We start from the raw sequence: 13,500 nt of genomic DNA, 5'->3' as shown, positions 1-13,500 counted from the left end.
ATTTCTATAAGGACAATGAACAAACTAAAAATGAAGTTAAGAAAATATTTATATTTGCAATAACATCAAAGAGAATAACATACCTAAGGAATAAATTTATCAAAAGTAGTACAAAACTTACACTCTAAAAACTACAAAATATCGTAGACAGAGATTAAAGAAGACATTAAATAATGGAAAGACATCTCATGTTCACGGATCAGAAGCTTTGACATTGCTAAGATGGCAGTACTCCTCAAATCGATCTATGGATTCAAGGCAATACCCATCAAAATTCCAGCTGTCTTTGCAGAAGCTAACAAGCTGATCCTAAATTTCATATGGAAATTCAAGGGACCTAGAATAGCCAAAAGAATCTTGAAAAAGAAGAACAAAGTTAGAGAACTCACATTTCCCAATTTCAGAACTTACCACAAAGCTAACAGTAACCAAGACAGTGTGGTACTGGCATAAGAACAGACATATATGTCATTGGAACAGAATTGAATGTCCATAAGTAAATCCTCATTTGTGGATTTGTGGTCAATTGATTTTTGACAAGGGTGCCAAGACCATTTAATGGGGTAAAGATTAGTTTATCAATACGTGGTATTGGAATTCTTGATATCTACATGCCAAAGAATGAATTTGGACCCCAATCTCATACCTTGTACAAACATTAACTCAAAATGGACCAAAGACCTAAATATATGCAAAAAAACCCCCATAAAACTCTTAGACGGAAACATAGGCATAAATCTTGGTCACCATGGATTACGCAGTGTTTTTTCACATGTGATACTTAAAGCAGAAGCAATGAAAAAATAAATAAATTGAACTTCATCAAAATTAAAAACGTTTGTGCATCAAAAGACACTATAAAGAAAGTGAAAAGACAGCCCATAGAATGGGCAAAAATGTTAGCAATGAGTGGCTGGCTGGCTCAGTTGATAGAGCATGCGATTCTTGATCTCAGTGTTGTGAGTTCAAACCCCATGTTAGGCAAACAGCTTACTTAAAATGATTCTGTGTTTAAGTAATCTCTATACCCAACATGGGCCTCAAACTCATAACTCCCTGATTAAGAGTCACATGCTCCACTGACTGAGCTAGCCTGGTGCCCTGCAAATCTTATATCTGCTAAGGATCTAGTGTCTAGACAATATAAATAATTTTTAAAACTCGACAACTAAAAGATAACCCAATTAAAAATGGACAAAAGAGGGGTGCCTGGGTGGCTCAGTTGGTTAAGTGTATAACTCTTGATTTCGCTCAGGTCACAGGTTTGTGAGTTGGAGCCCTGAGTCAGGGTCTGCACTGACAGCGTGGAGCCTGCTTGGGACTGTCTCTCTCTCCTCTGCCTCTCCCTCTCTCTCTCAAAAATAAATAAATAAAAACTTTAAAAAAATGCAAAAAAAAAAGGGGCAAAATATTTTAACAGGTTCTTCTTCAAATAAGACATCCACATGGCCAATAAGCACATGAGAAGATGCTCGATGTCATTAGTCACTAGGGAAATGCACATCAAAACCACAGTAAATACCACCTCACAACCACCAGGTTGGCTATAATTACAAAGATGGTGTATAACAAGTATTGGTGAGAATGTGGAGTAATTAGAACTCTTATACACTACTGGGGGGGGGATGTAAAGTGGTACAGCCTTTGTAGAAAACAATCTGTCAGCTCCTCAAAAAGTTAAACACAGATTTACCATACAATCCAGCAGTTCCACTCCTGGGTATGTACTTTAAAGAAGTTAAAACATGTCCACAGGAAAACTTGTACACTAATATTCATAGCAATGTTACTCATATAGCAAAAAACCCCAGAAACAACCCAATGTCTATCAGATGATGAATAGACAAAATATGGTATTTCCATACAATGAAACATTAATTGCCAATAAAAAAGAATGAAGTGCTTATTAAACATGGTACAACGTGGATGAACCTTTAAAACATTATGGTAAATGAAAAAATCTGGTTCACAAAAGATCTCATACTGTATGATTGCATTTATGTGACATGTCCAGAACAGCCACATTATAGAGACTGAAAGTAGAATTGTGGTTGCCTAGGAATGGATGGGGTGAGGGGTTGGTAGGAAATGGGGAATAACTGGGAATAGGAAAAGGTTTTTTTTTTTCTGGGATGATGAAAATGTTCTAGAATTTATTGTAGGGGCACCTGGGTGGCTCAGTCAGTTGAGCATCTGACTTCAGTTCAGGTCATGATCTTGCTGTTTGTGAGTTTGAGCCCCACATCAGGCTTGCTGCTGTCAGCCTGTCACTGCAGAGCGCGCTTCAGATCCTCTGTTCCACTCTCTCTACCCCTCCCCCACTTGTGCTCTCCCAAAAAGTAAATATTTAAAAAAGAAAAAAAGAAAAATGTTTTTAAAATTAAATTAAATTAAATTAAATTGATTGTAATGATAGATACACAGCCCTGATGATACTAAAAACTACTTAATTGTGTACTTTACAAGGGGTGAATTTTATGCTATGTTAATTTTATCTTAACAAAAGAGTACGTACTGTATGATTCCATTTATATAAGGTACAAAAAACAGGTTTATAAAAGTCTATGCTGTTAGAAGTCAGGACAGAGGTTGCTTTTGTTGGGGATGGGAGTAGTAACTGGAAGGAAGCATGAAAGGAATTTCTGGGGCACTGATAATGTTTTGTTTCTTCAATTTTTTTGATGTTTATTTACTTTTGAGAGACAGAGCATGAACAGGGGAGGGGCAGAGAGAGAGGGACACACAGAATCCCAAGCAGGCTCCATGCTCTGAGCTGTCAGCACAGAGCCTGAATTGGTGCTCGAACCTACAAACCATGAGATCATGACCTGAGCCAATGTCAGACGCTTAACTGACTGAGCCACCCAGGCGTCCTGATAAGGTTTTGTTTCTTGATGTGGATGCTGTTACATGTGTGTGTTCATTTTTTTGTGTGTATGTTTGATTTGTGAACATTTACTGAACTGTTTATTAATTACAAACAGAATGAATTTCTTTCTAATTTTATTTTGGTAGCAAATAACTTGTTAAAGTGATAGCTATGCTGATGGAATTGTGGTAAAGCTGGTTTACTCTAACATGACTGATAGCTCTCTAAATTGAAAAAAAACACTCCCTTGGTGAAGCACTGTAACAAGTATCAAATTTTATAAATATCTTCATTATGTTTGACTCAATATTCCCACTCCTGTGAATGAAGCCTAAGAAAGGAATTCAAGTAAATAGAGACATTGTGTTAATGAAGGTATTTCTTAGAATAAAGGAAAACTGGAAACAACCTGAATAAATGTTTAAATGGTTAAATAAGTAATGTTGCATCAATGCTGTGGAATATGCTGCAATTACTAATAATGATAATTTTGAACAGAAGTAGTAATTAGAAAAAATATTTGATCATGAAAAAAAGGGAATGCAAAATTGTATGATAACTGAATATAGACAAAGACCATAACAACAACAATGAGAGATCATTACAGAACATACAGAAATATAGAGTTGGTCTGTTAGGAATTATTAGTGAATTTTTGCAGTTTTCATTAGTGTTAAATTCTTTTATAATAAAAACAAACAAAAACTTTAGTGTGTGGGGGCATCTGGCTCAGTCAGTAGAGCATGTGACTCTTGATATTAAGCCCCATGTTGGGTGTAGAGCTTACTTTAAAGAAAAAGATTAGTGTTCACACCTGGCCATTGTACTACAAGAAAGAGATATTGAAGTTGGAGGAAGTCCATAATAATTGAGGGCACCATGGAATTTCTGGAAATATAAAAGCTGTGGAAGGAAATATAGTTGAATTCTACAAATTCATGAAAGGGATGGATAGGTCAATGGTGATAGTTGTTCACAAAATCTGGGAATGCTAGGATTGGAGGGCACCTCCTGATGCTCCTATTTCATTGACCAAATTTTTTTTTTTAACTTCTGAAGTTTATTTATTTATTTTTGAGAGAGAGAGAGAGAGAGAGAGAGAGAGCAAGCAGGGGAGGGGCAGAGAGAGATAGAGAATCCCAAGCAAGCACCACACTGTCAGCACAGAGCCTGATGCAGGGGCCAAACTCATGAACCCTAAGATCATGACCCGAGCCAAAACCAAGAGTCGGACACTTAACCAACTGAGCCACCCACGTGACTCCATTGACCAAATTTTTATTGAATAATTGAGTACCTATTAAGTCCACTGTTCGACTTCACTTGTGTGAGTTTATGACCAAAGGTAAGTATTACCGTTTACATATTGGATAATAAATTTATGACACCCATTACTCCAAGAGGGAGTGGTCCATTACCCAATCTTATCTTTCACTGCTGACTAACAAACACTACACTTGCTAAGCTTGTCTATGCTACTTCATGCCTCTGTAGGTCCAGAGCTCATCCACCTTTCATCCTTCAAGGCTCACCTTAAGTTCCCTGCCAACCTCTTCTCAACCTCTTACAAACTAAGAGGTCTTCTTTATGTATTCCAGTCTGTATTGATATCCTCTTCCTGAATATTTACAACACCAGTTTGTCAATCTCATAGTCGAATCAATCAGCTAATCTAAGCAGCCAGATGATTATACACTAATATATATTACACACCAATATATTATTCTAAATATGTATAAGTTTCCATTGAATACTGCCCATGTGCCAGGCATGAAGTATTGACTTCATAATTTCACCTAAGCATCACAACAACCCTATGAAACATGTATATTATATCCAGAAACTGAGGCTCAGAGATGTTAGGATAATTTTGCTCAAGGTCACAGTGGATGAACAAGGACTTTAACCTAGATCTAACTCCAAAGACTCCACTCCTAACCATTATGTAAAACTGTTTTAATCGTATTGTGTGTATTTTATTTCCCTAACTAGATTTTTGGTAAAGACTTTATTGGTTTTTTTTTAAGTTTGTTTGTTTGTTTATTTATTTATTTATTTATTTATTTATTTATTTATTTAGAGAGAGCACGAGCAGGGAAGGGCAGAGAGAGAGGGAGAGAGAGAATTCCAAGCAGGCTCCCCACTGTCAGAACTCATGAACCCTGAAATCATGACCTGAGCCAAAACCAGGAGTCAGATGCTTAACCAACTGAACCGCCCAGGCGCCCTGACAGGGATTTTATTTTGTTTATTTTGTAATCTTTTCATTGCTATACTAGCTGCTTATACACATAGTCAGTGCTCAATAAATACTTATGGAATGCCAAAATGGAGATGTAGCTAGCTGAAAATACCAATTGCTTTTAAAAGGAGTTAGATTTTAGGGGTGCCTGGGTGGCTCAGTCAGTTGGGTGTCTGACTTCGGCTCAGGTCATGGTCTCACGGCTCGTGAGTTCAAGCCCCACTTTGGGCTCTGTGCTGACAGCTCAGATCCTGGAGCCTGCTTCGGATTCTGTGTCTCCCTCTCTCCATGCTCCTCCCCTGCTCACACTTTGTGTGTGTGTGTCTCTCTCTCTCAAAAATAAGTAAACATTAAAACGATTTAAAAATAGGGGCGCCTGGGTGGCGCAGTCGGTTAAGCGTCTGACTTCAGCCAGGTCAGGCCCGCGTCAGGCTCTGGGCTGATGGCTCGGAGCCTGGAGCCTGTTTCCGATTCTGTGTGTCTCCCTCTCTCTCTGCCCCTCCCCCGTTCATGCTCTGTCTCTCTCTGTCCCAAAAATAAATAAACGTTGAAAAAAAAATTATAAAAAAAAATAAAAATAAATAAAAGGATTTAGATTTTAGTCAGATTCATGGGTGACATATTCATAATGGATGATGTAAAAGGGAGCAGGGTTATTTGGGTCCATTTTTAATACCTGAGATGTCTTGATGGAGGAGAACCACACCTTCACAACCCTTGTTGCTCCATTATTAGTAAGAACTGACTAAGTTGGATGGGATTATGGGTCTGACACCAAATTTGATCATTCTTTGATTCTTCAGCTCTTCTGTTTCCCAGAAACTCCTAGCTTAAAAGGGCCTGTCCCCCTCAAAAAACTAAAAATAGAACTACCCTATGACCCAGCAATGGCACTACTAGGCATTTATCTAAGGGATACAGGTGTGCTGTTTCGAAGGGACACATGCACCCCCATGTTTATAGCAGCACTATCAACAATAGCCAAAGTATGGAAAGAGCCCAAATGTCCATCCATGGATGAATGGATAAAGAAAATGTGGTGTATGTATATACAATGGAGTATTACTCGGCAATCAAAAAGAACGAAATCTTGCCATTTGCAACTACGTGGATGGAACTAGAGGGTATTATGCTAAGTGAAATTAGTCAGTCAGAGAAAGACAAAAACCATATGACTTCACTCATATGAGGACTTTAAGAGACAAAACAGATGAACATAAGGCAAGGGAAATAAAAATAATATAAAAACAGGGAGGGGGACAAAACAGAAGAGACTCATAAATATGGAGAACAAACTGAGGGTTACTGGAGGGGTTGTGGGAGTGGGGATGGGATAAATGGGTAAGGGGCACTAAGGAATCTACTCCTGAAATCATGGTTGCACTATATGCTAACTAATTTGGATGTAAATTAAAGAAAAAAAAAAAAAGGCCTGTCCCAATGCTGGTGCTTCTCCCTGTTTGGTTTTGCTGGCTGTCACACCTCCTCTTCTTGTGCATTTTTTAAAAGCTTTATTTATTTATTTATTTATTTATTTATTAATTTATTTATTTAGAGAGGCGGGGGCAGAGAGAATCCCTAGCAGGCTCTTCACTGTCAGCACAGAGCCTAATGTGGGGCTCCAACTCACAAAAGGTGAGATCATGACCTGAGCGGAAATCAAGAGTCGGATGTGTAACGGACTGAACCACCCAGGCGCCGCTTGTGCATTTTTTAAAAGTTTATTTGATTTATTATTTATTTATTTATTTATTTATAGCACGCATGTGCATGGGGTAGGGGCAGAGAGGGTTGGAGGGAGACAGAATCCCAAGCAGGCTCTGCCTGGTGACTGGTGGGCTGGCAGCCCGATGAATGATCAGCATCTGGAAATCACCAACTGTGAGATGATGACCTCAGCGGAAACCAAGAGTTGGGCAGGTAGTGAGTCACCCAAGCGCCCACTGCCACCTTTCTTGTGCATTCAAATTAAGTATGGTACCTATAGGAGGCAGGCATTGAAGTCTAATAGGCCAGGTTTATCAGTAAGATGGTCAACAAATAATTATGGTGTGATGTCAGATGAGTCATGCCTCTGAGCCTCAGCTTACTCATCAAGAAAATGGGATTAAACACACCCTTTCCTCCAATAATTCAATATTGTTACAATTTCATATTTAATAGTTTAACATTTATAGGCAGCCAGAAATACACCATGGAGAGACTGGGGCCTGAAAATCTAAATGGGATTAATTATCTGTGGTGGTTGAAATCATCTTCCATTCTCTTGCTGACTGCAATAGAAATACCCACAGCTGAGGGTGAGAGCTGAGAGATCAGAGTCAGATGGCTGTCCATAATCTGGTATAGTCCTTGGGAAAGATTTTAGAGGTGAGGAAACCTCGTGTAGAAAAGCAAGGCAAGGAAGACTGAGGGAGTGGGAGTTGGAGACTTCCTGTGCGGTTTCCTCCTCCACTTCTCCCCCTCCCCCACTCCCGCCAATCACAGATTCTGACCATTAAGGCATAAAGGTAGAAAATCCCATGGAGTCTCCGGCCAGGCCAGTCTCACTGCCCTGCTCTGACTATAAGCGCGGAGAATGGGAAAAGGCTACCCTCCATCCCCCCCCCCCACCCCCGACCCCTGTCTCGCTCCTTGCCACGCCGGGCTGCTGTTGCAAGTGGGAAGCAGTCTCAGGCCACACGCAGTCCTTTTTGCAAAGCCAAGGAGTGAATGAATGAGAGAGGGAGAGAGAGAAAGAGAGACAGAGAGGTGGTGTAGGGAGGATTAGGGGTGGGATTCCATGACGTTACCGGCTCCGCCTCCCGATGTATATAAGGGGGCGCTGGGCGCGCAACGACCCCAAGCAGCAGCTTTGAAGCCTGAGCACCTGAAGTCGCTATTCCCAGCCCAACTCGGTTTAACTCAGCCTCACCCAACCTGATTTGAGACTCTCCTCTCCCTGGGCTTGCAACAGCTCTCCGGTAAGCCTTGGGGGCCGACAAGTGTGTCGGAAGGGGATGGCGAGGGTCTGGGCATACCTAGGATTCTCTGGCATCCAGAGCATGCGGTTACATCAACGCGGCCGTGACCTGTTGCTGGCGAGACCCCGGCCCCAAGAACCAAGGTTCCCGTCTCCACCTCAGCCCCAGACCGTTTCTAACGGGGACATAAGAATCTGGGAGCTGAGTTAGGGGGCATAGGGTGGGACCGTCTCCAGTGCGAGCAATTTCAGGCTGCTCTGGGGCCCCTCTGGGTGCATCTCCAAATCTTTAGATGTTGAAGCCCCGCCCCACTGTTGATTCTTGCTGGTCCGCCTAGCAAGGCGGGAGGAAGTGGGGGAACATTTGCTTACTCCCCTGGGCGACAGAAGCACGGTTTACACGGTGTGGGCAGGGTGAGTAGGGATGGAATTGAGTCGGTGCTCACTTTTGATCAGCAGTGGAGGTCGGTCCTCTCCTCCCTCCGGGCAATCTGGGAACCTTGCCTATTAAGTAGCCCTTGGGGTAAGCACTGAAAAGGAACGTGGAGAGTGGATGTGAGAAGGGCGTTCTGCCCAGAGTTGCTGGCTGCTCCTGGGATGAGTTTGTTTAATTCCCAAGCAGCCACAGGCCAGAAAACGGACACAGAACAGGTTCCATGGTTTCTGGATTGGGGTCTAGGATAAACCCTAGTTTCTCCGTCAGAGAAAGAGACGGATACTGACTGAACACCCATGAGGTGCCAGGCCACTGTATCATAGGGATCTTTCACCTGCTTTTTCTGCAAATTACTCCTACAAACCTGTGACGTATTATTTTTCCTACTAGTTAAAGGAAGAAACTGAGGTTAGAGGAAGAGACTTGAATATCTTCCCCATCCCCCCCATCGCTCCTGAGCTTGGTGGAGTGTGTATTGTAATGCGCTCTTAGAGCTTAGGGATAATGAGCCCTATTGAAGGGCTTTTGTCTTGTTTCTCACCAGATCCTAGAATCCTCTTCAATTCCAGCTAGAATGCTGTGGCACGCACTTCGCAGATTTGGTCAAAAGCTGGTACGCAGACGTACCCTGGAGCCTGGCATGGCAGACACTCGCCTTGCCAGATGCCTGAGCACTCTGGATTTGGTGGCCCTGGGTGTGGGCAGCACGTTGGGTGCAGGCGTGTATGTCTTGGCTGGCGAGGTGGCCAAAGATAAAGCTGGACCATCCATTGTGATCTGCTTTTTGGTGGCCGCTCTATCTTCTGTGTTGGCTGGACTGTGCTATGCGGAGTTTGGTGCCCGAGTTCCCCGTTCTGGTTCTGCATATCTGTACAGCTATGTCACCGTGGGTGAACTCTGGGCCTTCACCACTGGCTGGAACCTCATCCTCTCCTATGTCATCGGTGAGATGGTGGGGCAGGGAGGGGCTTCGAATCAGGAAGTGGTGAAGTGATGTAGTCTTCAACATTCACAGGACTCCAATACCCTTAAATGTGTTTGTTATGGGGCTGGGAGGGTTGAAGGTGTGGTGGAGAAATTGTTCCTTCTACTTATCTCTGCCCTGGTTTCCTTAATTAACTGGTTTGGGTTTTTAAAAAGTAAGATTAAGGGTGCCTGGCTGGCTCAGTCGTTGGAGCATGTGACTCTTGATCTAGGGGTTGTGAGTTCAAGCCCCACGGTGGGCGTAGAGCCTACTTAAAAAAAGTAAGAATAGATGAAAACAATAGGGATTATTTGTGTGACTGGTTTGGGGGAGGGATGAAACTTGACCCCCTGTTTCTCCCTCTGCTCTACCAGGTACAGCCAGTGTGGCCCGGGCCTGGAGCTCGGCTTTCGACAACCTGATTGGGAACCACATCTCTCGTACCCTGCAAGGGAGCATCTCACTGCATGTTCCCTATGTCCTCGCAGAATATCCAGACTTCTTTGCTCTGGGCCTTGTGTTGTTGCTCACCGGTGAGGGAAAAGACAGGGTTAATGGTGGGAGGCAGGGCTAGGAGGGACCAAGCCTGAGAAGGGCTTGATGGAGGTGATAATGGTGAGAAAGCAGAGACGCTGGGCAGGAAAGGTGTGCACTGAGGCGGGGAAACAAATCTTGGACTGAGGACTTCATGAGTCCTGATTGCCTCTTTCCCACAGGATTGCTGGCTCTGGGAGCCAGTGAGTCAGCCCTGGTTACCAAAGTGTTCACAGTGGTGAACCTTTTGGTTCTTGGTTTTGTCATCATCTCTGGCTTCATTAAGGGGGACTTGCACAATTGGAAACTCACAGAAGAGGACTACAAACTGACCGTGGCTCGACTCAATGACACTTATAGGTTAGGAGATTCACTCTCCGGAGATTCGGAGCTGGGAGCATGACGGGGAGCCAGGGGCGTCTGCGCTAAGGCATTCAGGATTGGGTTGGGGAGGAATGGGAGCTTAGGTCTTGAGCACCTGGCTGAGTAGTTTGGCATTAGGGAAAAGGCACAGAGTTGGCTGAACACACCTTTTACCTTTTCCACCCTTTTCTTCCACTTTAGCCTGGGCCCTCTGGGCTCTGGAGGATTTGTGCCTTTCGGCCTCGAGGGAATTCTCCATGGAGCAGCTACCTGTTTCTATGCATTTGTTGGTTTCGACTGTATTGCTACCACTGGTAACACAGTCATGCTGGTTCTGTCTGGGGCTTGGACACAGCGAATGCTCAGTTTGCATGCAGATTGGGGGTGGCAGAGGAGCGAACCTGCTTAGCTGATTCAGAAACTTGTGCCCCTTCCTGCAGGCGAAGAAGCTAAGAATCCCCAACGTTCCATCCCCGTGGGCATTGTGATTTCACTGTTGGTCTGCTTTTTGGCATATTTTGGTGTCTCTTCGGCACTTACGCTTATGATGCCTTACTACCAGCTTCAACCTGAGAGCCCCTTGCCGGAGGCCTTTCTCCACACTGGATGGGCCCCTGCCCGCTATGTTGTGGCTATTGGATCCCTCTGTGCTCTTTCTACCAGGTCAGTGGTAAACGTTTGTTCTCCTCTGTGGTCAGAGTCTTAGGCTTGAGCATTCGGTACCTGAGAAGAACCCTTAAAAGGGCTGTGAGGAGAAGGGGGAGACTCCTTAATCTCACAGGCTCAGGGGATAGAGATTGCAGTCACCTCATGCCACTCTGGGCATTCCTCCCTCCAGCCTCTTGGGCTCTATGTTCCCCATGCCTCGGGTGATCTATGCGATGGCAGAGGATGGCCTCCTGTTCCGTGTCCTCGCCAGGATCCACAGCGGCACACACACCCCCATCGTGGCCACTGTGGTCTCTGGCATTGTTGCAGGTAAAACGGTTGTCTCTGTCCTTCCCCTCGTTCTTTGACCGATTCCCTCAACTTTGCTCTTCGCTTCCCTCACATCTTGCTTTCTGCCCATCAATTCCAGCATTCATGGCATTCCTCTTTGAGCTCGCTGATCTTGTGGACCTTATGTCAATTGGGACCCTGCTTGCTTACTCCCTGGTGGCTGTTTGTGTCCTCATCCTCAGGTGAGACTCCCTCTGTGAGCTAGGATTTGGGTTTTTGTTCTTGGATGAGGAGTGATGGGGATGTGTTCTCCCTCCTCCTTCCTGTGCCTTCGTTATCCTGAGTCTCCTGGAGGAATATGGATATTCCTCCCCGCCAAAAGGAGCTTCCACCCTTCTGGCTTATGTGGGAGCTTCAGCTGCCTGCGAGAAGATGCTCAAGTGGTTAAGGGTTGTTCCTAATACTGCCTTCTTACTCTCACCTCAGGTATCAGTCTGAGGTGAAGAATGAGGAGGATCAGGTGGAGCTGCAGGAGGAGAAGACAGCTGAAGCCGAGAAGCTGACCCTACAGGGACTATTTTGTCCACTCAACTCCAATCCCACTCCACTCTCTGGCCAAGTTGTCTATGTTTGCTCCTCATTGGTTGGTGAGCGATAGAAATTTTCCCTGGGGTGGCTTTGAGGTCAGCATGATGGGGGGAGAGAGGGTGTGGCATTTGGTGGCCGAGGTCGGCCTAGAGAGAACAGTGACCCTCCTTGGAACGGGGTGGCCTAATGTCTTAACGTGTTGGTCTCAAGAGTTGGTTTTGATGTTTCTCAACTTGACCCTTGAAGCTCTGCTGCTGACTCTTCTTTGCCTGGTGCTGACCAAGTGGCCCGTTCCACTGCTTTCTGGAGACCCAGTGTGGACTGCAGTGGTTGTGCTGCTCCTGATGCTCATTACTGGGATCACTGGGGTCATTTGGAGACAGCCACAGAGCTCCACTCCCCTTCACTTTAAGGTAAATGACCTCTTTCTTTCCACCTACCAAGCCATGTCAGAAGACTAGGCTCCAGATGCCTTGTGATCTAATGGAGTTTGTAAGTGTTCTTTCATTGGACAAGAAAGGAAAGATACAGGAGATACCTAGGCCAATGACTTCTTCTCTCACCCTCCATAGTTCCTTTCCAGTTCTATTTCCCCAAACGTTGTATTCTTGGAGTCCTATACGATGTACATTCAGTGAGTGGGCATTGAAATACACAATATGAGTAGGAGTTGGACCCTCCCTTTCCTGGCCCCAGTAGGTTAGGGATCTCTTTCTAGGTCACTGCATGGTATCTACAAAGGAGATTTTGCTTTGTTCCCAGGTACCTGCTTTGCCTCTTCTCCCACTAATGAGCATCTTTGTGAATGTTTACCTTATGATGCAGATGACAGCTGGCACCTGGGCCCGATTTGGGGTCTGGATGCTGATTGGTAGGTATCCACTTGGGAAGGGTAGTCCTCTTGGGTATCCTATCCCAATGCTTTTCCCTCTTGGTCTCAAGTAGGGAGACCTATTAAGCCTTTACAGGTCGCTATTTCCCTACCTCACAGCTACATTTCCCCACTAGGGTTTGCTATCTACTTCGGCTATGGGATCCACCACAGCCTGGAAGAGGTTAAGAGTGACCAACCTCCACTCAAGTCTAGAGCCAAAACTTTAGACCTTGATCTCAGCAGTGCCTGTACACCTTCCATTTGACATCGTCATACCTGAATGCTGTCTGGTCCCCCTGCACAATAATGGAGAGTATTCTTGAGCACATGGGAAGCTAGGCCTCCCATGGGATGTTGGTGGGGGAACACTAGAGCTCTGTATTTATCGTGGAGTGAAAGATGTGTCTTTGCTGTGCCTCATTCCTTTTTTTTTTTTTTATACTGGTCTACTTCTCAATTGTGTCTGTAGTTGCTTACTGGCTTTTACAAAGTTATTATTAAAGGAAACTAGAAAAAGAAACTATGTCTTGTTCTTTGCTTGCTAGAGATGATGTGGAGCCTGACTTTCCATGTGGAGAGCTTCAGATGAGTGTCCTCTGTGCACTCCAGTCACCACAAAAGTATCTTGTGCCTGTGTGTGTTTCTTGTTGGCTCAGGTTTTGAGGAGGGTGGTGTGACCACTTGTCAAGTCTAGTCACACTTGAAGGAACGATCTTGAGATAGGTTTCC

The 13,500-nt window shown here is 44.3% G+C and overlaps 1 protein-coding gene across 2 annotated transcripts; it reads left to right on the top strand.

The window, feature by feature from the left end:
• The first annotated feature begins 7,907 nt into the window (after window positions 1–7,907).
• On the top strand, window positions 7,908–13,291 carry SLC7A3 (solute carrier family 7 member 3). 2 transcript variants are annotated; one of them, XM_030306307.1, is made up of 12 exons: window positions 7,908–8,074; window positions 9,054–9,453; window positions 9,848–10,006; window positions 10,190–10,367; window positions 10,572–10,684; window positions 10,811–11,033; window positions 11,209–11,348; window positions 11,449–11,551; window positions 11,796–11,956; window positions 12,144–12,310; window positions 12,660–12,768; window positions 12,906–13,291. In XM_030306307.1, the coding sequence occupies exons 2-12, from the start codon at window positions 9,084–9,086 to the stop codon at window positions 13,034–13,036; spliced, it is 1,854 nt and encodes a 617-aa protein (XP_030162167.1). In that variant the 5' UTR covers window positions 7,908–8,074; window positions 9,054–9,083; the 3' UTR covers window positions 13,037–13,291. The 2 variants fall into 2 exon arrangements, with proteins under 2 accessions (XP_030162167.1, XP_032448134.1); XM_032592243.1 differs by lacking the exons at window positions 10,190–10,367; window positions 10,572–10,684.
• Window positions 13,292–13,500: the final 209 nt, after the last annotated feature.

The sequence above is a fragment of the Lynx canadensis genome, chromosome X (assembly GCF_007474595.2).
Source record: "Lynx canadensis isolate LIC74 chromosome X, mLynCan4.pri.v2, whole genome shotgun sequence".
Taxonomy (NCBI): Eukaryota; Metazoa; Chordata; class Mammalia; order Carnivora; family Felidae; genus Lynx; species Lynx canadensis.
Note: the sequence above shows the minus strand (reverse complement) of the source record. Positions and strands in the feature narration are given on the sequence as shown.

Coding starts and splice junctions, on each gene's coding strand:
- SLC7A3 (XM_030306307.1), top strand. CDS start 9,084: ATGCTGTGGCACGCACTTCGCAGATTTGGTCAAAAGCTGGTACGCAGA. Junction 10,007..10,189: donor CCTTGTGTTGTTGCTCACCG/GTGAGGGAAAAG, acceptor TCTTTCCCACAG/GATTGCTGGCTCTGGGAGCC. Junction 11,957..12,143: donor TGTTTGCTCCTCATTGGTTG/GTGAGCGATAGA, acceptor TGACCCTTGAAG/CTCTGCTGCTGACTCTTCTT.